The sequence below is a fragment of the Ictalurus punctatus genome, chromosome 10 (assembly GCF_001660625.3).
Source record: "Ictalurus punctatus breed USDA103 chromosome 10, Coco_2.0, whole genome shotgun sequence".
In the NCBI taxonomy this organism is placed as follows: domain Eukaryota; kingdom Metazoa; phylum Chordata; class Actinopteri; order Siluriformes; family Ictaluridae; genus Ictalurus; species Ictalurus punctatus.
In genome coordinates this window covers 3,315,614-3,341,980 of record NC_030425.2, presented here as the reverse complement: position 1 = coordinate 3,341,980, position 26,367 = coordinate 3,315,614, and the positions used below count along the sequence as shown (strand labels likewise).

The window sequence follows — 26,367 nt, the reverse complement described above, 5'->3', positions numbered from 1 at the left end:
GGATTTTCTGAAGAACAGAAAGCTGTTTAACCGCTCAGGACAAACAAGGGACTCATGAACAGCTATTACAAAATCTAATAGTTGTTGATCATCCAGGTAACAACACACAGTATTAAGAATGTAATTGGACAACTGGTTATTCAGCTGTTCCATGGCCAGGTGTGTTATTCCCTCATTATTTTGCTTACAATTAAGGAGATAAAATCTCTACAGTTGATTTCATGTGTGACATTTGGATTTGGAATCTGTTGCTTTTAACTGAAGTCTAAAGAGCATCATTAGGATAAACAATCAAAACAAAACCATTAGAGAGAAAGACCCAAAAGGAAGTATGCACTGGTGAGCTCGGGAACACTACAAGCCTGGGGAGACCATGAAAACAACAGTGGAGGATGACAGAAGAGTTCCTTCCATGGTGAAAACGTTTAATCCTTAAAAACAGGAAGACCAGATTAGAGTATGCCAAAAACATCTTTAAAAAAAAGTTCTGGAACAACATGCCATGGACAGATGAGACAAGGATCAACTTGAACCATAATTATGGGAAGAGAAGAGTGTTAAGAAGAGATGGCTCTGAAGCATACCACCTCATCTTGCAGTGTGGGTGTGTATGGCTGCCAGTGAAACTGGTTCCCTTTAACTTATGAATGATGTGACGCTGACAAAAGCAGCAGGAAGAATTCTGTGTATAGGACAATATTATATGCTCACATTCAGCAAACGCTTCAAAACCAATTGGGGTGGCACATCACAGTGCAGAAGGACAACGTCTTGAAGCAAACTTTTTTAAGGCAAAGTGTGGAATGTTCTGCAATGGCTAAGTCAATCACCTGGCCTGTATCCAACTGAGCATGTATTTCACTTGCAGAAGGTAAAACTCAAAGCAAAAATGCCCCTAGAACAAGCAGGAGCTGAAGATCATTGCCGTAAAGGCCTGCTAGAGCATTACCAGGATAGAAATACAGAGTTTAGTGATGTCTATGGGATCCAGACTTCATTGACTGCAAAGGATTTGCAACCAAAGTTTAAAATGACCATTTAATTTATGATTATGTTAGTTCAGCCATGACAACATTAGGAGTAAAATTGTGAGCTTTTATGGATGGGGATGGAGTGTGTATAGGTTTGGTCTGACAGAATAGATCTGCAATGCTGCTGACGCTGTAGTATGAACACTCCCCACTTCTCCTTGTTGCTTCTATTTATTCTAGTTTCATTATAATAATCTAGATTTATTAGAACATTGCCAGATTTTCTAGTGATGATTCCATGCCTCTTTGTTTAAATGAAGTTTCTGGAGTAAAATCTCAGTTTGCTTGATACTTTTGATTCATGTCTTTTTTTTTTTAACTTCGATTTTTGAATTGCTACTGCTCTAGTACACTCAAAGTCCTAATAAATTCAATGAATGTCTTTATCTAATGGCAAAATAAATTACTGTTAATGTCAAAAACTATTTTTTTGTTGTGGTCAGTGGACAAGGCTTCATGTCTGTTAACTAGCTAAACTTTCTTGTTCTGCTCCATTGCACAATGATAAAATAACCATTGAAATTTCCCAGAGATGTCATAATGAGTGTGATGTTATTATTCAAACTAGCCTATCATAGCAAGATTTACCAAATCATCAGTTTCAAATAATGACCTTGATTAGTTCACTAACAACAACAATAATAATAATAATAATAATAATAATATCTTTCTGGGGTGGCCAGAACGGTGGCCATGCTTCATGCTAGGGTGGCACTGGCCACCCCAGCTATGCCCCTGCTACTCAGTTAAAGTTAAAAGAGTATAGCTGGGTTGTGCTAACATTGCGACACTAGTTGGATAATGTACACAAGGTTCGAAATTGTGACCATTCTGGTCACATATGCTCCCGAAATTTCATCTGTGCGCCCTTAAAATATATTTGGGAGCATTTGTGCAGGTGCAAATAATTGTTGTGATGCGACCTGGTTTCATTTCTCTACAAAATTTTCGCTAATTACTGCACAATACGTGCCTGCTGTGAGCTGATGCAGTGACCGGTCCACCATTATATCCAACGTTACATAACCAATTAAACTTTATCTTTACATTCTTCACTTTAATGCAGATTTTAGATTGGTTAATATTAGCCGTCAATCACTCCCTTTCACTGCGCTCCATTGTCACGTGGCAGGGAGCTAACTATGGGATTGATTTTCCATCAGAATTATTGCAGTCACACATTAAAAAATAATAAGCGTGAATCAAAAATGTAAAAACACATTAATATATAAAAATATATTGTACAAAACTGAAAAATAAATGCAAAGTTATCAGAATAGCAAAGAACGTGGTCACGGATTTAAAAATTATAAGTGTGAATCAAAAATTTTAAAACACATTTACAATTATATTGCACAAAACTGAAACATGAATTCAAAGTTTTCTGAATCGCACATAAAATCATGTTTCCTTGGTTATGTTACTGTGTTTTTTGTGCTCTCTAGCATGTTCTGCTCATGTTGTCTTTTTCTGAATGCTTATGTTGTTTTTCCCTTCACGCTTGTTTCCACATTCTCCGCTTGCTTTTCCAAATATTGCAATTTGAGTTTCATGTAAATCAGGGCGGGCTTTAGCGTCACCATTGGTCGACTACAGCTCCTCCTCTAGCCAATTAATCAAAGAGGGAAGTTGACGTCACTCCACTGCGACTCATGGCTGTTGTGTTCATAGACAACAACAGACTCTGCATTGGCTGCTGGATCGTAGGTCAACGTCGGCGCAAAAGTAATAAATCTCAGCTTATATTATATTTTATATTATAAACTAAATTGCAAATAATCAAGTTTTTCATCTTTACTGCCATTTTTCTGCAAACCGACTTTTATGACAAGCTCCTCGTTTCAGCTGAGCGACTGACATATTGTGAATCTTACTGTAGTTAGCTGGCTGGCTAACTTTTTTGACCTGGAGACAAGAATAGCTAAAAGATGGGGTTGAAGACAGAAAAAGCCATTTCCACAGTGAAAAAAAACTTTTCATGTACATTAAAGTATATTCCATTAGGGACGTCTTAGCATTTATTAACCAAGAACAATAAGGAAATCTATGCTTGACAAGCGTTTATGTCGATGAATAATTTTCCAAGTCTAACTATCGAGCTTCTAAGTAACTGAAGACAGAACTTTTTTTTTGTACTTCACGTAGATCATAAACCGTTGAAATTGTTTGAGAAATGTAAACATTATTGTGCTTTTTATCCAGAAAAACCGCAGTCTTGCCCTGATCAATATGGCGGACGCGTTGACCTATTGCAGCACCGGGCAAGTGCTATGTTGTCTATGAACACAACAGCCATGAGTCGCAGTGGAGTGACGTCAACTCTTTAATTGTTTGAATAGTGGAGGAGCTGTAGTGGACCAATGGTGACGCTAAAGCCCACCCTAATTTACATGTAACTCGAACTGCAATATTTGGAAAAGCAAGCGGAGAATGTGGAAACAAGCGCAAAGGGAAAAACAACATAAGCGTTCAAGAAAAAAAGAAAAGAAAAATGTGCAGAAAATGTCAGAGTAATATAACCAAGGAAATATGATTTTGTGTGCGATTCAGAAAACTGTGGATTCATCTTTCAGTTTTGTGCAATATAATTGTAAATGTGCTTAAAATTTTTTGATTCACAATTATTATTTTTAAATCTGTGATACTTTTGACGGGAAATTAATCCCATAACTAACTAGTGCGCAAAATTTAAAGAGCTGAAGCGAGAAGATGAAAAGTTATTGTGGCAAATGTTATTGAAGCTTGCACGGCCATTATTGTAGCTCGCACGCATGTCATTGGAGCTTGCGTGCACGAACATCAATAACATGCATGCGAGCTCCAGTACCGCGTGTGAGAGCTTCAATAACATTACAACCTTACAATTAGAGGGACAGTGGTGGCTTGGCAGTTAAGGCGCTGGGTTACTGATCAAGCCCCAGCACTGCCAAGCTGCCACTGTAGGGCCCTTGAGCAAGGCCCTTAACCCTCTCTGCTCCAGGGGTGCCATATCATGGCTGACCCTGTGCTCTTCCCCCAGCTTCCTGACATGTTGGGGTATGCGAAGAAAAGTGTGTGATCAATAAAGACTCATTATCATTAACTGTGAGAGGAAAATAGATTTTCACAGGCGGAAAGGGGAGAACAATCTCTATGCTCTACTCGAGCTAACTTTTTCTGTTTGTCAACAATGGGCGGGCCCAACTGGCTTGACTGCAACCTCAAATGTCATTTTCTAACTAATATTTCCGGAAATCAGTTCTGATTGGCTGCCTGCCAGTATGGCGAAACATTAGTGAAGTTACCTGTTCTTTCATGAGAGTCACGACTACATCCACGGACTCTCTTCACATGAGTCATTTATTTTTTCTTTTGTTGATAGTCGTTTGGCATAGATTTGCTTCCATACAGAGGTTGCAGGTAACAGTACGTTTGCCACCGAATCCATACATTTTAAGCGTGAGTTGTGGTGTTGTTTTAAAATTACAAAACTATCTATCTATCTATCATCTATCTATCTATCTATCTTGGCTTCAGAGCAGCACATTTCACAGAACCTGCCCACTAGATCAGCCAAATTGTCATTAGTTCTCATCCTTCTCGACCTTTCAGCAGTGTTTGACACAGTCCACCACGAAACTCTCTTGTCCATCCTCATTAGTGCAATTAGCATAGCAATGGTTTACTCCCTACCTGAAGGGTCAGTCATATCAGATAACGGAGGGGATCCACATCTTCTCCACATAGACTATTCACTGGTATCCTTCAAGGCTCAGTAGTTGGTCCTCTTCTGTTCTTCATTGGTGCAGTCATATAATCACATGGGTTTTCATACCACTGCTATGCAGATGACCCTCAAGTCATCCTCTGATTTCCTCTCTAGGACACTCATGTTTCTGCTCATGTCTTTCAGACATCTCATCAGCATCATGGATGGCAGCTAATCATTTGAAATTTAATACCACAAAAACTGAACTTTTGTTCATCCCTGTGTCAGATTCTTGTGCTCTCACTGGACAACTCTCAGATCTCACCTTCTATCACTGCATGCAACCTTGGGGTCACCATGGACAATCAACTGGCCTTTATCTCTCACATTACTAATCTGACATGCTAATGCAGATTTTTCCTTTACAACATCAGAAGGATTCGTCCATGTCTATCCACACAGGCCACTCAGGTGCTTGTTCAGTCCCTTGTCATATCAAGACTGGACTACTGCAACTCACTCCTGGAAGGTCTGCCTCTGTGTGCCATTTGCCCTCTGAATCCAGAATTCAACTGAATCAATTGTTTTCAACCTTCCTAAGTTCTCTTACACCACACCATTGCTACGATCCCTGCACTGGCTTCCTGTAGCTGTCTGCAACAGATTTAAAACACTTATGCTTGCCTAGGAAACCAAAAACAGGCCGGCACGCACCAAACTTAAAGCGCGTATATGACCCCACACTGCACCATGCTCAGTCCAATCTCTCAGGGTACACGGAAGGCATGCATCAAGACTCTGGAAAGAATGAACTCGATGAAAAAGAGAATTTCATTTAGTCTATTGCCAGCGATCACCTGTAGCTTAGAACAAAGTCATGGGCTGTTATGCAGATAACTCCGAGGTCTGGCAAATGTTTGAGGTGAGAAGAAGAAAGGGGACAGAAAGCCACTGAAGAGGATATTGTATTTTATAAAAGACTAAATCATATGGTCAGCATGTGATTTTCACACGAAGGTATCCAGGTATTAAAACGTTGTCCCTGGCATTAAGGAGCAGTGAAACAGAATTCAGGGTTGATCCCTTTTTTCACGAAACATGGTAAACGCCTCTGTGTGCACATAACCATTTTGTTTCTTGTTTAAATAACTTTCTAAGATTCTAAGCTGCTTTGATTTTTTTCCTGCATATTTGTTTTATTCATTAGTAGTTTCCCAAATATGAACTAAAGTATTTGTATAGGCAATTTATTTTTGAACAATAAAAGATGTTTTTACATGTACTCAGCTGTTCTGCAGAACTTTCCATGTTGCTACTGACTGCCACAAGCACAACCACTTGTGTACATCCCTGTATAGAGTGCTACCACTCTATTAGGAACACCATGCTTATACTTTTGATTTTAAAACAGTCTCAATTCTTCATTGCATGGATTCCACAAGGTGTTAGAGACATTTCTTTTAGGGCTCCTGGTAGATGCTGAAATTAATATGACTGCACATTTGTCAGCTACACATTCATGCTACAACATCTACCACATCCCAAAGGTGCTCTATTGGATTCACATCAGGTGACCAGGGTGGCCAATGAAGTACACTGAACTCATTATTATGCTGGAAGTTTTCTAGAATAGATAAATGGTGAACATAAAGGGATATCTGTGGTCATCAACATTTAGTTGATGCTGTGTTAGTATTAAGCGACCCAATGTGTGCCAAGAAAACATTCCCCACATGGTATGGGTATGTCCAATTCTTCCCATTACAATGGCAGTGGTTTCTTCCTCAAACAGAAAATTCTCAACACATTTATGTTTTACAGTAATGTACAGTAATCTCAGTACAGACAGGCAGAAAGTGACACTATACAGACATTTAAAGAATGAAAAGAGGATAATAAAATATAAACGAGAAAAAAAGGTATTGTTAATTATGTTGTTATTTAGGGAAATCAGAGCAATTGTTATGTATAGCACATACCAGGTTCATATCTACTTACAATTGCACGATGGTAGTTCTTTCCACTGTGAGCTGTTGCAGGATATTAACCGTTTCCCAGTTATTGTGTAATTATTTCGACATATGTATTCCACTTGATGCTGACTGTGTGAAGTAATAACTGCATTTTCAACACTGGGAGGAATACCTATTTAACATGAAAAGAATCAGCATGTGAGTTGTTATTAAACTAAAGTTTTTTTTCTTTCACTATTTTACAATGAATTGAAAGTATAGTATGAGTATAATTCTTGTTTATACAATTTCCTGACTAATCATAATCAAGGTGGGATTAATAAGAGATTATATCTGGAATTCTCTACTGACTGTTAAAATATTCTAGTAGATTTTGCCACAGTAGAAATAAGACTTCCAGTCAACTAAATTGGTGGTCCTAAACAAAAATGTCTTACATTGACAGTCTTGCCACGTTCCACTGATACATTTAAAACAACATGGTTTTGATTCACATTCAAACTCTACTGTTTCCTCATTCTTATACCCTTTCTTTTCTTGAATTTTCTTTGCATGAACATTGGGTATTTGTCCACACTGATCATTAGCTGTAAAGAAGAGACAAAAAACATGATACAGGTAAAACAGCATTTCGTCTCACATTAACACTATACTGTGTCCTCTGAAAAATAAAATCACTTACGTATACACAGTGGTGCATAACTCTGTGGGCCTTCAGTGCAGATTACCACTCCCCACCATTTCTCATCAAATGCTTTATAGTTTGCGTGACATGAGTAAGAAAATCCTCCGGGCAATTTATATGTGAACCCATTTTGCACAGAGGTTTTTGCACAAGTTGTTTTTTCTGTAATAATAATAATTATAATAATCATCATCATCATCATCATCATCATCTTCTTCTTCTTCATAAGCACAACTATAAATACAATGTGTAACATTTGATCTCTTTCTCTCCCTCCTTGTTCCCCCATGTAAATGGTTATAATTGTTATTTATTTGCGTATCCCGTTTACTGCTTCAATGATGATTATTTGCATGATAGCACTCTATTCATTTGTTAAATTCACACATTTATTTGTACAAGTCTTTAAATATAGAGTGAATGTCAGGTGGATTTTTTAATGTGATAACCTGTGCAGTGTATAGTGAAAATGTATTCTGTAAATCAGTTTAAGAGTTTAATGGGTATTTAATGCTGCAACAATTAGTTGGCCTATTCATGGATTTTTACAATCAATGCATTGTTTACTCAACCAACAACAGTTATAATGTAGCCCAAAACTACTGTAGAATTCAGTACACCACTGAAACTGCTACAGGACAGCAGCAGATCTGCTTCTTTTGTTAACTATCACCAAACAGCACTGTGTGAAAGACTGATTGTTTTTGTTTGTTTGTTTTTTATGGTTACAAGAAACAAACTGACTGATTTCACTTGCAACATAAAGGTTGCTTGCTTGCATGAGATAGAAAAAAGACAAGCCAAGGAAATGTTCAACTGAAAACAGGGAATATATTATTACTAAATATTGGTCATATTGGGTGCGTGCTATTTTCTTTGCTCCATGATCTTCATTTCTAATCAAATATTAGGTCCTGTAGCATATCACATACACACACACACACACACACACACACACACACACACACACACACACACACACACACACACACACACACACACACAAACAGGATTAAAAAACAAGTGCCAATCCACCTACCAGCATATTTCTGGCTGGTAGGATGAGAAAAATGCAGTGGATGTGTTATTTTTACACAACATACTTTATGGATATGTAGTTTAAACCAGTGGCTTTCAAAGTGGCGGCCGCCAGGGGGCGCCCGTGGGGGCTGAACAATTTGATGTGAAAAATAAATGCATGATTTGTTATATATATGCATTTCTATAATATGTTAGTTGTACCAATACATATTAAAATCACATTTGCTATACCTAACTTTCTAATTGCTAAACAGACAAAACATCAACGTAAAAAAGAGGGATATATTCAGAAGTCTGTATTTTTAATGTGTTTTAAAGACATCTTGCAACAGGGGGACCTCGGTCAAATGTTAATGCCATTTGGGGGGCCTTGCCCTGGAAAAGTTTGGGAACCCCTGGTTTAAACAGTTCCTGTTAGTTCCAGCAGCTATAAAGTAATTCCCTCACCATCCTTTCTATTTTTCTCTATAATATGACAAAGATGCGGCTTGTCATGTTATTAATAAACCACTGTGCACCTGTATTCGGAAGACTTTTCCTTGGCAGAAACCCTAAAGGAACAACATTACCTTTGACTCTTACAATGTGCCGACACTGAAAACTCCTTCCATAAACATTAAATCCAGTCTTTGTACAGAAAGTTTTACTCTTTATTAAATTTTATTTATATATATATATATATATATATATATATATATATATATATATATATATATATATATATATATATATATATATATATATATATATATATTATTATTAAGAATAGACTATGTGGAGTATAGTAAGCAGTTAGAGAAAAAGTAATGTTTTAAATGAGCCCATTTATATAAACCTGTAATTTGTAATAATTGCTCATAGCATCAATGCCAATTCCAAAAAAGTTGGGACAGTATGGTAAATGCAAAAAAGAATAAACAGAAAGAGTTATTTGAAAATTCAATTCACCCTGTATTATATTCTAGTTGACTAACTAGCTGACATTGATTTGTACATTACCTTTACACTTCGGTATTTTGTCACTCCATTGTCCATCATCTTTGCAGTGTATTTCTTCTGGTCCCTCTAACATCTTGTTAGGAGATGCACACTTAAAGTGGATAAAATCACCATATCTTGCTTCTTCAGTGTTGTCTGTTGTAATCACATCGCCTAAATTGCTAATAATAGGGCATTTCACCACTGAGGGGAAGAAAAAATCATCTTAGTTAATGACACTTTAGAGGCCAATTCCTGTGCAGTTGCACAACTTTTTCTAATGTTTTTTTATGAATGTCATAATTGTTACAGATTTTTGCTGGTTGGAACGTCATACTGTAATGTCACAATCATTTTGTATAGAATCACTGACCAGTCCTGCCCTCTTTCCCCAATCTCAGATGTTCTTGACTCGAGTGTCTGCGTGTGTTGGTGGGTGTAAGTTGCTTGAGGAAGATTTTGACCTAGAAAGACTAAGCAGCTAATAAACAAAGTAAATCCATTCTTGCTACAGAAAGCTTCACCTTATTAATGATCATATGTTTTGTTCTTGGTTAAATTTAATTTATATATTATTAAGAATAGACTATGTGGAGTATTTGCCATGAAATTTTGGACTGTGTAAAAATCATCAAGTCCCTGTAAATATCAGTTATAGAAACAGAAATGTATTGAACATGCCCATTTACATAAACCTGTCATGTGTAATAATTGTTTATAGCAAGTTTAGCTATTTTGCTATGTAAAATTGCTATGGCTTTCCAATTTCTGCTCAATTTCACTGCAGCACTCTGACAGCATTTTAGGCTCTTATTTTGTCTTCAGATATTTTCTGGAATGAGGGTCTAACTGCAAATTATTTAAGCAATACGCTTAACATCGGCACAGCCATAGGCACGCGCTGAAATTCAGTATAACCGCATGAGTGCAAGTGTGATATTGCGATATTGTGTTTATACAACAGTTCTAAAAACAATAAATTAATACAGCGTAAGTGACATTTCGATCACAATATGGCCAAATATTCTGTTGTTCCGCTAGCGGAAATAGATCCCAAAGAATCCACACTCACTTTGTAGCACATCGGCTAGTTGGCTAACTAGTTCACATTGATTTGCACATTCCTGCTTAAGGTGCTTCTGATAAAATTGGCATCCTTCATCCTTTTCATCTTTGTCTGACAAGCTTTCATATTTTAAGTCAAAAGTTATATTCATGAAAAATATGGTTTGACATGTCTGCTGATGATGTCACTAAAATTACTGTAGTAACTGTTCCAAACTAGGAAGTGGAATTTTATGTTGTAAACACAGACAAGCATAGTGCTAGAAATAGTGAAACGTCCCAATGAATTTGTAGTAAATATAAGCACTCTTTGAATGCCACTCAACCATCAAATGAGTGGACAGAAACTAACTGTTGTATAATAATAAATTGATACTTACATGTGCATTGCCGCATGTTTTCCCATTCCCCATTTTGGTTACAGGTGACAAAAAATATTCCAGGTTCATATCCTTGATTACACTTGAGCGCTATTTTTACATTTTTATTATAAGTATACTTTTGTATTCTCAGCACTTCTCCATGTGCAATCTCTGGTTTTTGACAAGTAATTTCTGAAATACAGGCAAACAAAAATAAAATTATTTTATACTTACCCACCCATTATAAACAAGTTAATAAACTTTTTTTGTAAATGTATACATACCAATACATTGTGGTTCTGGCTCCCAGCTGTTCTCTGTACATGTAATACTTGCAGCTCTATGTTTATAACCATATTCACATCTATACCGTGTGTTCTCCCCTAATTTATAAATGTGCTTGTTGTAGGGCGGATTATTTAACAGATGTTCACCTCTGGGATATTCACAGGTGATTTCTGCAAAAAAATATTTGTTTTCATTACTGTATCCTATAACTATGGTGTCAACAATATTTTAGCAGTCTTCATTTCTTGGTATTTTTACCCTCACACACTGGCCTCAATTCCCATTTCCCATCCTCTTTGCATTTAATATTTCGTGACACTTGCTTTGTTCCAAAAATCCAGTATTTTTTTGAGCATATAATCTCCACATATTCCCCAGCCAGAAATATATTTTTCCCTATTGGCTTTGTGCTGACAACACCAGTTGTGGGTGATCCAAGTAGACAAGTAATCACTGTTGATGCCAAAATGAGATCAAACAGAGAGCAGTTTAGAGATCTCCAAAACAGCCATTAATTTTTTTTTTAGGGTACACTGTATAAAGTATTTGCATATATTCATTTAACACCATCAAGAAATCAAACACTGGGGTACCACCTTCACATTCTGGTTTTATACTCCGGCCGTATTTTGTGCACCTAGGATTTCCAGGTCTGGGATTGTACCCTTGTTCACAACTATATTGTAGTATATTGTTTTCTTTGTACTCCTTATCAGCGTTTGTAAATCCATGTGGTATTTCAGGTGGCAGGCATTTGTTTTGTGCAAGAAGCAAATTCACAATTTTTGTTGCACAATATTGTGAGATTTGCTAATCATTTGTTGCTTGAGGAAGATTTTGACCTAGAAAGACTAAGCAGCTAATAAACAAAGTAAATCCATTCTTGTTACAGAAAGCTTCACCTTATTAATGATCATATGTTTTATTCCTTGTTAAATTCATTTCATATATTATTAAGAGTAGACTATGTGGAGTATCTGCCATGAAATTTGGGCTGTGTAAAAATCATGAAGTCCCTGTAAATATCAGTTATAGAAACAGAAATGTATTGAACGTGCCCATTTACATAAACCTGTCATGTGTAATAATTGTTTATAGCAAGTTTAGCTATTTTGCTATGTAAAATTGCTATGGCTTTCCAATTTCTGCTCAGTTTCACTGCAGCACTCTGACAGCATTTTAGGCTCTTATTTTGTCTTCAGATATTTTCTGGAATGAGGGTCTAATTGCAAATTATTTAAGCAATACGCTTAACATCAGCACAGCCATAGGCACGCGCTGAAATTCAGTATAACCGCATGAGTGCAAGTGTGATATTGCGATATTGCTTTTATACAACAGAAATAAAAACAAGAAATTAATACAGCATAAGTGACATTTCGATCACAATATGGCCAAATATTCTGTTGTTCCGCTAGCGGAAATAGATCCCAAAGAATCCACACTCACTTTGTAGCACATCGGCTAGTTGGCTAACTAGTTCACATTGATTTGCACATTCCCGCTTAAGGTGCTTCTGATAAAATTGGCATCCTTCGTCCTTTTCATCTTTGTCTGACAAGCTTTCATATTTTAAGTCAAAAGTTATATTCATGAAAAATATGGTTTGACATGTCTGCTGATGATGTCACTAAAATTACTGTAGTAACTGTTCCAAACTAGGAAGTGGAATTTTATGTTGTGAACACAGACAAGCATAGTGCTAGAAATAGTGAAACGTCCCAGTGAATTTGTAGTAAATATAAGCACTCTTTGAATGACGCTCAACCATCAAAGGAGTGTACAGAAACTAACTGTTGTATAATAATAAATCCATACTTACATGTGCATTGCCGCATGTTGTCCCATTCCCCATTTTGGTTACAGGTGACAAAAAATATTCCAGGTTCATATCCTTGATTACACTTGAGCGCTATTTTTACATTTTTATTATAAGTATTCTTTTGTATCCCCAGCACTTCTCCATGTGCAATCTCTGGTTTTTGACAAGTAATTTCTGAAATACAGGCAAAAAAAATAAATATATTTTATACTTACCCACCTATTATAAACAAGTTAATAAACTTTTTTTGTAAATGTATACATACCAATACATTGTGGTTCTGGCTCCCAGCTGTTCTCTGTACATGTAATACTTGCAGCTGTACGTTGATAACCATATTCACATCTATACCATGTGTTCTCCCCTAATTTATAAATCCGCTTGAAGTTGGGCGGATTATTTAACAGATGTTCACCTCTGGGATATTCACAGGTAGTATCTGCAAAAAATATTTGTTTTCATTACTGTATCCTATAACTATGGTGCCAACAATATTTTAGCAGTCTTCATTTCTTTGTATTTTTACCCTCACACACTGGCCTGAATTCCTATTTCCCACCCTCTTGGCATTTAATATTTCGTGACACTAGCTTTGTTCCAAAAATCCAGTATTTTTTTGAGCATATAATCTCCACATATTCTCCAGCCAGAAATATATATTTCCCTATTGGCTTTGTGCTGACAACACCAGTTGTGGGTGACCCAAGTAGACAAGTAATTACTGTTGGTGCCAAAATGAGATCAAACAGAGAGCAGTTTAGAGATCTCCAAAACAGCCATAAATTTTTTTTTTAGGGTACACTGTATAAAGTATTTGCATATATTCATTTAACACCATCAAGAAATCAAACACTGGGGTACCACCTTCACATTCTGGTTTTATACTCCAGCCGTATTTTGTGCACCTAGGATTTCCAGGTGTGGGATTGTACCCTTGTTCACAACAATATGGTAGTATATTGTTTTCTTTGTACTCCTTATCAGCGTTTGTAAATCCATGTGGTATTTCAGGTGGCAGGCATTTGATTTGTGCAAGAAGCAAATTCACAATTTTTGTTGCACAATATTGTGAGATTTGCAAATCATTTGTTGCTTGAGGAAGATTTTGACCTAGAAAGATTAAGCAGCTAATAAACAAGGTAAATCCAGTCTTGCTACAGAAAGCTTCACCTTATTAATGATCATATGTTTTGCTCCTTGTTAAATTTAATTGATATATTATTAAGAATAGACTATGTGGACTATCTGCCATGAAATTTGGGCTGTGTAAAAATCATGAAGTCCTTGTAAATATCAGTTATAGAAACAGAAATGTATTGAATGCGCCTATTTATATAAACCTGTCATGTATAATAATTGTTCATAGCAAGTTTAGCTATTTTGCTATGTAACATTACTATGGCTTTCCAATTTCTGCTCAGTTTCACTGCAGCACTCTGACACTATTTTAGGGTCTTATTTTGTCTTCAGATGTTTTCTTTAAAATGAATTTTAATGTCAATAACTGTTATGTCAAAAGTAAATACATAATACATTTTTCTCATTTATATTCACATTACCTTGATTTTCAGCGAGCATAAAGGAAGATATCCCAAAAGCAAAAAAGAAGATTTTGACAGCCACTTGCATATTAGACCCCATCCCTAACACATTTGCAGAAGAGGGATTACTATGTTCTCCTTTTTGACAATGGATCAGTAATAGTCCTCTGTTAATCATTTATTAGAGCTGACACTGCTCTTTCTACACATTTGGAGTAGTGTTCCATAAAAGAAAAAATGTGGAATCATTTGATTTTAATAAGTATTTTGTTATTCTCAGCTTAAGTGTATGATTATAAAATGTGTCTCTTTAAGAAGTGATATTGAACATTTCAGGTCCTTGTGTGCAAGGCAGATATGTTGAGAATAAAGGGCAAGTTGCAAAATAAAGGTGAAATAAAAAAAATGTTTTCGGTCACAAAATGTTTAATATGTCCAAAGATGCCCTTATTAGACAAATATTGTAAATTAGCTGCTGTTATCTAAATGTAATAAGAAAGCCAATATATGAAGACAACAAGGGATGGTCTTTCAATTTGCAGCCAAAAATTATCAATCCACATTCTGTGAAAGATAGTATACTACAGAAATACTGTAGCTAAGAAAAATAGTTTCTTATTGTAAATACATAAAAAAAAGCAAATATAATATATATGTATATATTCATTTATTATTCAATGTACTTTTTTTCTGGAGAGCTGCAACAAAGAGGGATAGTTTCACTGCTGTGTACCAGAACACCTAACATTTAAATGAATTATTTTTCTGACAAAATATATAAATTCTTATTATATACTTTGTCAAGATATTTTTGAAGCTCACATTGTAATTTTAAAATTATTTTTAAATATGAGCACTTATTTATTTTTGCTTTTTGTGGACAGCTGCCACAATAACTATGTACATAAAAGGTCAATATCCTTTTGATTGACCCATCCAGAGGATCAGGAAATTCCAGTATGTGGCCCCATGTGATTTCCGAAAAGAGTTGTTTATTTAGCAAGGGATAAGCAGAGGTAGGTTACAGACAGTTGGAAAATTTGTGCTGATTTTGAAGAGGAATACTCTTTGCTATGTTGGATAAATAAAATCTATGGCTACATTTTATTCTCTCTTTTACCAGTACATCAGTGACTCATTCATTAGCATTGACAACACCAACATTAATCTCTACAAAAAATTTCCTTATGGTAATGGCATAAATGTTCTCCAGCTATAGCTTAATGCATAAGAGACAGACACTCTTCCATTTGACAATTCAATTCATTGTGTAAATTTATTGTGCCATTTTTTGTAAATTACAGGGGGAAAAAAATCGTTAGACTTTTAACATACTGAGTACAAAGTTCACATAATTCAGCATTGCTTCCTTCTATAAAAACTGGGCCCTGCATATTAGTCTACTGCTGTGGCTCCTGTTGCCCTACTGATCTGCCTGATCCGTCCTGATGGTTTACTTCTGCACTTGTCACTCATCTTCTGATGTTCAGTTTCTGATCTTCAATTCAATTCAATTATACTTTATTTTTTAAAGCAATTTTAAGAACATTGTCACAAGCAGTTTAACTGAAATTGCGCTAGGCTTTTAGGGGCACCAGCAGCTTTAGTTAGGTGCATTACGGGAGCCAGAGCACCGAACATAGCAGGTAGTATTATGGCCTTAGGCAAGCATAGGTTTTCAAGGGTAGTGTTTCACGTATGAGCTAATGTCAGTAAGTGCCTTTGTCGGTCAGAGTTTACTAAGAGTAACATTGTAGAGGCGTGTAAATTAGCAAAGGCGATGTAGTAATATGCTCTGGCCTGATCCCAATGCGACATGCTGATGTAGCTTACAGCAGATTATAGTTGCTGAACTGCTGGATTTCCAGGTGGTGCTCCGAAAACAATGTGGGATTTATGGATACAGTCAGATCCATAATGTGGTAGGATAAGTGGTTAACCATCCTATTAGCCCTGTTTGGGGTATGGCTTTGGCAGACCAATGAGGTGGGAGCTACCCTATTTTATAACGACCCTTATTTTGACAGGTGTATACATGTCCTGGTGATTCTGGGTTCCTCGCTCCCTGGCATTTCTGTTTCCATTCCTCTTTCCATTCAGGTACGTTGAGGTTTTGCTCATGGTGTAATGATGTGAACATCTCAAGGATGATATGCTTATGTACAGTTTTAGGGTGGAGCTGGTGGCATGTGTGTTGTGGCGAGCTGCTGGGGGAGGTCGCTTTCAGTAACAGCAACATTAGCAGGTGGTTGAATGATGGCTGGTATGTAGAGCCACAGAAGCTGTTGTGAGTAACCATACAACTTTGCATCTGGTGTTTGTTCAACCCAGTTGTAAGTACGCCTCTCCCCTTTTTCACATTGTGGAGCTGTAGATGTAGTTTAACTCATGAGTCTTTTTGTTAAGGTAAACGTGGGGAGTTGGACATCCAAATCTTCTCTAAGACAAATCCTTAGCTGAAGATGTTACTTGCTACATGACACTGCTGATGTTTGCTTATGGACATTTTTTTTTTTAGCAAGGCTGCCCTTGCGGGAGGAGTGAAGGTGAACCACAGGGGGCAGTGTGTTGTGCAGTGTGTCTGAGGTGAACACATCCACTTCCGCTTGCCCAGACCTCCGCCATATGGACTCCACCACTTGTGGATGGAGCCATCAATCCCTGGGCCTCAGCCAGGATGTACCCAGAATGTACATTGCTCTCACTGACCAAAACTTTCCCTCTGCTCAGAGAAGAATTAGTTGTGCCTGCCTGATCAGGGGGCGTGAATATAATCCTCCCTGGTGGTCAATATATGAGACCACCACTGCGTTATTGGCGAAATATGGCCCGCCAATTCGCTCCAGAGGCCGTGAGCTGGAAAGCCATCTAAGACCACGCCCCAGCCCGTGAGCGAGGTGTCTGTCATTACCGTCTTGCAATACCGAGACATCCCTAGAGTGTGACCCAAGGCTAAAAACCGGGGACACCTCCAAATTCTCAGAGCACGTAGGCATGACACTGATTACTCTCAGAGGTTTCATCCTCAGACGAAGCCCCCAACTTTTAAACCACCACTGAAACGGTCTCCTGTGCAATAGGCCAAACGGTATGACGTTGGCTGCTGCTGCCATAAGCTCCAACAGTCTCTCGTAGAGACTGGAGGGGATGCCAAGATCCAGGTTTATCTTGCTCAATGTTGATAGGATTGACCCTACGCATGTTGGGGATAAAAATGCCCTCATCGTAGTAGAATCCTTTTAACCCCTAGAAAAGTTGTCCACTGCATTGGAGAAAGCATACTTTTCTGAGGTTCAACCTGAACCCCAAGCTCTTCATTTGGGCAAGAACAACATCTCGATGTTAAACTGCCAGTTCCCTGGATCATGCTAGAATTAATCATTCGTCCAGGTAGTTTAGTAAACGGATGCCCTGGAGTCACAATGGAGCCAGAATGACATCCATGCACTCTGTGAAGTGTAACATCACCTTTTCTTTTAATAACATTTATTAAGCGTTTGGACACTGAGTGAAGACACCAGTTGGTTAAGTTTAGCCAGCAGAATTTTCCCCATTCATCCATTGTGCATTTCTTCAGCTGCACAACTGTATGGGGCCTTTGTTGCCTTATATTGCGCTTCATAATCCGCCAAACATTCTCAATCAGAGACAGGTCAGGACTGCAGGCAGGCCATGCTAGCATGCTTAAGAATTTTAAGGGATTTTTGTTTTTGTTTCTTTGTTTTTAAACAAGTATGGTTTGCTACTCACATTTTATGCATTGTGGGTACTTCCATTTTCCTGCAGAACACACGGCTTTGCTCCCATGCTGAAAGTAGAAGCCTTCTTTACACTTGTATTGTACACCGCCACCTTCCTCATAGTACGCCTTCAGATTTGTGTCATTCCGAATTGCATCATTTATTTCTCGCTCAGGATATCGGCATCTAAGGTTTATACCCACTATAATAAACACAAAAATCACCAACAAGGTTACATCTACAGTCAGCAAAATATCAATGGAAATAAATAAATTAATTAATAATTTAATGAAGTAATTAATTAATTAAAACACACCATGTAATTATAATCTGAGTTTGTCAAATATCCTACTAGCAGAAATGCAAGTTTAATCAAATGATTAACACAAATGTGTACCTGCTCTTTAAAAGGATGAACCTTAAAAATCACTTTGTTTTTAAAAAAAAAAGTACATATTGAGTCATTATGGAAAATCATATTGAATTTAAATAGATTATGTTTTCTAATAATATCACAAAATGATATACCTATATTATTATTATCATCATCAACATCATCATCATCATCATCATCATTATTATTATTATTATTATTATTATTATTATTATTATTATTATTATTATTATTCATTTAATTAATCTACTAGTGCTTATTATTAAGTTAGTAAATTCATTCTTTAATTAATTAATTCCTTACTTATTTAAAATGTTACATTTCTTACATTAATACATATTTAAACAAGTAAAATTTTGTGAATGAATGAGACACAATCTATTTGATTTCAGTAAGAGTATCCATAATAACTGAATACATGTTGTTTTATTTACTAAAGGGATTTCTAATGTTCCTCCTTTAATTAGCAGGTGAACATTTATGTTAATCATTTGATTAAACTTTAGCATTTCTGCTAAATTGAGGGATTCATACACAACTATTACAAAAGGTGCAAACATTCACTGATGCTGAAGAAAGCAACACGATACATTAAGAGCCAGAGGGTGTAAACTTTTGAACTGGATAATCGGTGTAAAGTGTTATTATTTCATCTTCTGGGAAACATATAAATATCTTATATAGTTTATGAAGGGCAGTATTAAATTGAAAAAAAAAATAGACCTTTAAAGAAAATAATAACAAATTACACCAATCATCCTGTTCAAAGCTGTCTTGAGCATCAGTGAATGTTTGCACCTTTTGTACATCCCTATTTCCAAAAAAGCTGGGACAGTATGGACAATGCAAAAAACACACAAACAAAAAGAGTCGTGTGAAGATTCAGTTCACTCTGTACTATATTGAAAACACATTATTTGATGTTTTACTTTGTGAATTTAAAATATTTTTTGAAAATATACACTTATTTCAAATCTGATGACTGCAACACACTCTAAAAAGTTGGGGCACTTGATTATTTACCATTGTGTAACATCACCTTTTCTTTTAATAAGATTTATTAAGCGTTTGGACACTGAAGACACCAGTTGGTTAAGTTTAGAAAGCAGAATTTACCCGCATTCATCCATTATGCATTTCTTCAGCTGCGCAACTGTACGGGGCATTCATTGCTTTTTTAAGACAGAGATGTCTGAGGGATCGGAGATCACGTGCATTCAGAAGTGATTTTCGGCCTTGCCGTTTACGCACCAACATTTGACCAGATGCCTCTCTAAGATATTCTTTTTTATACCCAATCATGTTACTGACCTGCTGCCAATTAACCTAATTAGTTGCAAAATGTTCCACCAGCTGTTTCTATTTACTAACACTTACTTTTCCAGAGTTTTGTTACCCCGTCCCAACTTTTTGAGACGTGTTGCGGCCATGACCTTAATTTTTTCTTAAAATGGTACATTTCCTCAGCTTAAACATTTGATATGTTTCCTGTGTTCTATTGTGAATAACATATGGATTTATGAGTTTTGCAAATCATTGCATTCTGATTTTATTTACATTTATTTACATTTTACACAGCATCCCAACTTTTTTGTAATTGGGGTTGTACACCAGTTCTAAAAACAAAAAATTAATGGTAAATGGTCTTCACTTATATAGTGCTTTTATCCAAAGCACTTTACACTGTGTCTCATTGACCCATTCACACAGCAATGGTAGCAGAGCTGCCATGCAAGCTGTTAGCTTGCCATCGGGAGCAACTTGGGGTTCAGTGTCTTGCCCAAGGACACTTATGTATGTGGTGTCATGTGGGCCGGGAATGCAACCGCCAATCCTACAATTAGTGGACAACCCGCTCTACCACCTGAGCCACAGCCACCCTATTAATTCAATATAGATTAAGTGACATTTCAGACAGAATATGGCCAAATGTTCTGTTTGTTTTTTGCTCCGCTAGCGGAAATAGATCCCAAAGAAGCCACACTCACTTTGTAGCACATCGGCTAGTTGGCTAACTAGTTCACATTGATTTGCACATTCCCGCTTAAGGTGCTTCTGATAAAATTGGCATCCTTCGTCCTTTTCATCTTTGTCTGACAAGCTTTCATATTTTAAGTCAAAAGTTATATTCATGAAAAATATGGTTTGGCATGTCTGCTGATGATGTCACTAAAATTACTGTAGTAACTGTTCCAAACTAGGAAGTGGAATTTTATGTTGTGAACACAGACAAGCATAGTGCTAGAAATAGTGAAACGTCCCAGTGCATTTGTAGTAAATATAAGCACTCTTTGAATGCCGCTCAACCATCAAAGGAGTGTACAGAAACTAACTGTTGTATAATAATAAATCCATACTTACATGTGCATTGCCGCATGTTGTCCCATTCCCCATTTTGTTTACAGGTGACAAAAAATATTCCAGGTTCATATCCTTGATTACACTTGAGCGCTATTTTTACATTTTTATTATAAGTATTCTTTTGTATCCCCAGCACTTCTCCATGTGCAATCTCTGGTTTTTGACAAGTAATTTCTGAAATACAGGCAAAAAAATAAATATATTTTATACTTACCCACCTATTATAAACAAGTTAATAAACTTTTTTTGTAAATGTATACATACCAATACATTGTGGTTCTGGCTCCCAGCTGTTCTCTGTACATGTAATACTTGCAGCTGTACGTTGATAACCATATTCACATCTATACCATGTGTTCTCCCCTAATTTATAAATCCGCTTGAAGTTGGGCGGATTATTTAACAGATGTTCACCTCTGGGATATTCACAGGTAGTATCTGCAAAAAATATTTGTTTTCATTACTGTATCCTATAACTATGGTGCCAACAATATTTTAGCAGTCTTAATTTCTTTGTATTTTTACCCTCACACACTGGCCTGAATTCCCATTTCCCACCCTCTTGGCATTTAATATTTCGTGACACTTGCTTTGTTCCAAAAATCCAGTATTTTTTTGAGCATATAATCTCCACATATTCTCCAGCCAGAAATATATATTTCCCTATTGGCTTTGTGCTGACAACACCAGTTGTGGGTGACCCAAGTAGACAAGTAATTACTGTTGGTGCCAAAATGAGATCAAACAGAGAGCAGTTTAGAGATCTCCAAAACAGCCATAAAATTTTTTTTTAGGGTACACTGTATAAAGTATTTGCATATATTCATTTAACACCATCAAGAAATCAAACACTGGGGTACCACCTTCACATTCTGGTTTTATACTCCAGCCGTATTTTGTGCACCTAGGATTTCCAGGTGTGGGATTGTACCCTTGTTCACAACAACATTGTAGTATATTGTTTTCTTTGTACTCCTTATCAGCGTTTGTAAATCCATGTGGTATTTCAGGTGGCAGGCATTTGATTTGTGCAAGAAGCAAATTCACAATTTTTGTTGCACAATATTGTGAGATTTGCAAATCATTTGTTGCTTGAGGAAGATTTTGACCTAGAAAGATTAAGCAGCTAATAAACAAGGTAAATCCAGTCTTGCTACAGAAAGCTTCACCTTATTAATGATCATATGTTTTGCTCCTTGTTAAATTTAATTGATATATTATTAAGAATAGACTATGTGGAGTATCTGCCATGAAATTTGGACTGCGTAAAAATCATTAAGTCCCTTCAAATATCAGTTACAGAAACAGAAATGTATTGAATGCACCTTTTTATATAAACCTGTAATTTGTAATAATTGTTCAGAGCAAATTTACCTATTTTGCTATATAACATTACTATGGCTTTCCATATTTCTGCTCAGTTTCACTGCAGCACTCTGACACCATTTTAGGGTCTTATTTTGTCTTCAGATATTTTCTTTAAAATGAAGTTTAATGTCAATAAATGTTATGTCAAAAGTAAATACATAGTATATTTTTAGAATTTATAGGCACCTTACCTTGATTTTCAGCGAGTATAAAAGAAGATATCCCAAAAGCAAAAAAGAAGATTTTGACAGCCACTTGCATATTATACCCCATCCTTAACAGATTTGCAGCATAGGGATTACTATGTTCTCCTTTTTGACAATGGATCAGTAATAGTCATCTGTTAATCATTTATCAGAGCTGACACTGCTCTTTCTAAACATTTGGAGTAGTGTTCCATAAAAAAGGGTAATAAATAAACAGAAAAGAAAAAAAAAAGTGGAATCATTTGATTTTAATAAGTATTTGTTATTCTCAGCTTAAGTGTATGATTATAAAATATGTCTCTTTAAGAAGTGATATTGAACATTTCAGGTCCTTGTGTGCAAGGCAGATATGTTGAGAATAAAGGGCAAGTTGCAAAATAAAGGTGAAATAAAAAAAAATGTTTTCGGTCACAAAATGTTTAATAAGTCCAAAGATGCCCTTATTAGACAAATATTGTAAATTAGCTGCTGTTATCTAAATGTAATAAGAAAGCCAATATATGAAGACAACAAGGGTTGGTCTTTCAATTTGCAGCCAAAAATTATCAATCCACATTCTGTGAAAGATAGTATACTACAGAAATACTGTAGCTAAGAAAAATAGTTTCTTATTGTAAATACATAAAAAAAAGCAAATATAATATATATGTATATATTCATTTATTATTCAATGTACTTTTTTTCTGGAGAGCTGCAACAAAGGGATAGTTTCACTGCTGTGTACCAGAACACCTAACATTTAAATGAATTATTTTTCTGACAAAATATATAAATTCTTATTATATACTTTGCCAAGATATTTTTGAAGCTCACATTGTAATTTTAAAATTATTTTTAAATATGAGCACTTATTTATTTTTGCTTTTTGTGGACAGCTGCCACAAAAACTATGACACAAAAGGTCAATATCCTTTTGATTGACCCATCCAGAGGATCAGGAAATTCCAGTATGTGGCCCCATGTGATTTCCGAAAAGAGTTGTTTATTTAGCAAGGGATAAGCAGAGGTAGGTTACAGACATTTGGAAAATTTGTGCTGATTTTGAAGAGGAATACTCTTTGCTATGTTGGATGAATAAAATCTATGGCTACATTTTATTCTCTCTTTTACCAGTACATCAGTGATTCATTCATTAATCAGCATTGACAACACCAACATTAATCTCTACAAAAACAATATTTACAAAAATTTTCCTTATGGTAATGGCATAAATGTTCTCCAGCTATAGCTTAATGCATAAGAGACAGACACTCTTCCATTTGACAATTCAATTCATTGTGTAAATTTATTGTGCCATTTTTTGTAAATTACAGGGGGAAAAAAATCGTTAGACTTTTAACATACTGAGTACAAAGTTCACATAATTCAGCATTGCTTCCTTCTATAAAAACTGGACCCTGCATATTAGTCTACTGCTGTTGCTCCTGTTGCCCTACTGATCTGCCTGATCCATCCTGATGGTTTACTTCTGCACTTGTCACTCATTTTCTGATGTTCAGTTTCTGCTGTTCAATTCAATTCAATTATACTTTATTTTTTAAAGCAATTTTAAGAACATTGTCACAAGCAGTTTAACTGAAATTGCGCTAGGCTTTTAGGGGCACCAGCAGCTTTAGTTAGGTGCATTACAGGAGCCAGAGCACCAAACATAGCAGGTAGTATTATGGCCTTAGGCAAGCATAGGTTTTCAAGGGTAGTGTTTCACATATGAGCTAATGTCAGTAAGTGCCTTTGTCAGTCAGAGTTTACTAAGAGTAACATTGTAGAGGCGTGTAAATTAGCAAAGGCGATGTAGTAATATGCTCTGGCCTGTTCCAAATGCGACATGCTGATGTAGCTTACAGCAGATTATAGTTGCTGAACTGCTGGATTTCCAGGTGGTGCTCCGAAAACAATGTGGGATTTATAGATACAGTCAGATCCATAATGTGGTAGGATAAGTGATTAACCATCCTATTAGCCCTGTTTGGGGTATGGCTTTGGCAGACCAATGAGGTGGGAGCTACCCTATTTTATCACGACCCTTATTTTGACAGGTGTATACATGTCCAGGTGATTCTGGGTTCCTCGCTCCCTGGCATTTCTGTTTCCATTCCTCTTTCCATTCAGGTACGTTGAGGTTTTGCTCATGGTGTAATGATGTGAACATCTCAAGGATAATATGCTTATGTACAGTTTTAGGGTGGAGCTGGTGGCATGTGTGTTGTGGCGAGTTGCTGGGGGAGGTCGCTTTCAGTAACAGCAACATTAACAGGTGGTTGAATGATGGCTGGTATGTAGAGCCACAGAACCTGTTGTGAGTAACCATACAACTTTGCATCTGGTGTTTGTTCAACCCAGTTCTAAGTATGCCTCTCCCCTTTTTCACATTGTGGAGCTGTAGATGTAGTTTAACTCATGAGTCTTTTTGTTAAGGTAAACGTGGGGAGTTGAACATCCAAATCTTCTCTAAGACAAATCCTTAGCTGAAGATGGTACTTGCTACATGACACCGCTGATGGTTTGCTTATGGACATTTTTTTTTCGCAAGGCTGCCCTTGCGGGAGGAGTGAGGGTGAACTACAGGAGGCAGTGTGTTGTGCAGTGTGTCTGAGGTGAACACATCCACTTCCGCTTGCCCAGACCTCCGCCATATGGACTCCACCACCTGTGGATGGAGCCATCAATCCCTGGGCCTCAGCCAGGATGTACCCAGAATGTACGTTGCTCTCACTGACCAAAACTTTCCCTCTGCTCAGAGAAGAATTAGTTGTGCCTGCCTGAATAGGGGGCGTGAATATAATCCTCCCTGGTGGTCGATATATGAGACCACCACTGCCTTATTGGCGAAATATGGCCCACATTTCTAACCAATTCGCTCCAGAGACCGTGAGCTGGACAGCCATCTAAGACCACGCCCCAGCCCGTGAGCGAGGTGTCTGTCATTACCATCTTGCGATACCGAGACATCCCCAGGGATTTCTAATGTTTCTTCTTTAATTAGAAGGTGAACATTTATGTTAATCATTTGATTAAACTTTAGCATTTCTGCTAAATTGAGGGATTCATACACAACTATTGAAAACACTACTATATTGAAAACACATTGTTAACACATTATTTGATGTTTTACTTTGTGAATTTAAAATATTTTTTGAAAATATACACTTATTTCAAATCTAATGACTGCAACACACTCTAAAAAGTTGGGACAGTCGATTATTTACCATTGTATAACATCACCTTTTCTTTTAATAACATTTATTAAGTGTTTGGACACTGAAGACACCAGTTGGTTAAGTTTAGAAAGCAGAATTTACCCCCATTCATCCATTATGCATTTCTTCAGCTGTGCAACTTTACGGGGCATTCATTGCCTTATTTCACACTTCATAATACTCCAAACATTCTCAATCAGAGACAGGTCAGGACTGCAGGCAGGCCATGCTCCTGTGCAATAGGCCCAATGGTATGACATTGGCTGCTGCTGCCATAAGCTCCAACAGTCTCTTGTAGACTGGGGGGGATGCCAAGATCCAGCTTTATCTTGCTCAATGTTGATAGGATTGACTCTACGCATGTTGGGGATAAAAACGCCCTCATCATATTAGAATCCTTATAACCCCTAGAAAAGTTGTCCACTGCGTTGGAGAAAGCATACTTTTTTTAGGTTCAACCTGAGCCCCAAGCTCTTCATGTGGGCAAGAACACCATCTCGATGTTAAACTTCCAGTACCCTGGATCGTGCTAGAATTAATCAGTCGTCCAGGTAGTTTAGTACACGGATGCCCTGGAGTCATAATGGAGCCAGAATGACATCTGTGCTCTTTGTGAAGGTGCGAGGA

At 36.7% G+C, this 26,367-nt stretch overlaps 1 protein-coding gene and 1 long non-coding RNA gene across 12 annotated transcripts in view; one reads left to right on the top strand and one right to left on the bottom strand.

Moving 5' to 3' along the window:
* LOC108270757 (complement factor H) overlaps window positions 1-26,367 on the bottom strand; it is a 114,362-nt gene that overhangs the window by 17,235 nt on the left and 70,760 nt on the right. For 6 of the 11 annotated variants that reach the window (XM_053683168.1, XM_053683169.1, XM_053683173.1 and 3 more), the window contains 11 exons: window positions 20,970-21,143; window positions 18,225-18,416; window positions 13,199-13,372; window positions 12,934-13,107; window positions 11,370-11,564; window positions 11,108-11,281; window positions 10,842-11,015; window positions 9,418-9,600; window positions 7,375-7,539; window positions 7,130-7,279; window positions 6,718-6,864 (listed from right to left, as the gene is read on the bottom strand). In XM_053683168.1, the coding sequence (XP_053539143.1) occupies window positions 6,718-6,864; window positions 7,130-7,279; window positions 7,375-7,539; window positions 9,418-9,600; window positions 10,842-11,015; window positions 11,108-11,281; window positions 11,370-11,564; window positions 12,934-13,107; window positions 13,199-13,372; window positions 18,225-18,416; window positions 20,970-21,143 (1,902 nt within the window). Of the gene's footprint in view, window positions 1-6,717; window positions 6,865-7,129; window positions 7,280-7,374; window positions 7,540-9,417; window positions 9,601-10,841; window positions 11,016-11,107; window positions 11,282-11,369; window positions 11,565-12,933; window positions 13,108-13,198; window positions 13,373-18,224; window positions 18,417-20,969; window positions 21,144-21,233; window positions 21,408-22,528; window positions 22,669-26,367 lie in introns of those variants that run through there. The other 5 variants (XM_053683176.1, XM_053683174.1, XM_053683175.1 and 2 more) reach the window with 5 other exon arrangements.
* The window catches only part of LOC128633707 (uncharacterized), an 83,788-nt gene that overhangs the window by 18,909 nt on the left and 38,512 nt on the right, over window positions 1-26,367 (top strand). The window lies entirely within an intron of this gene.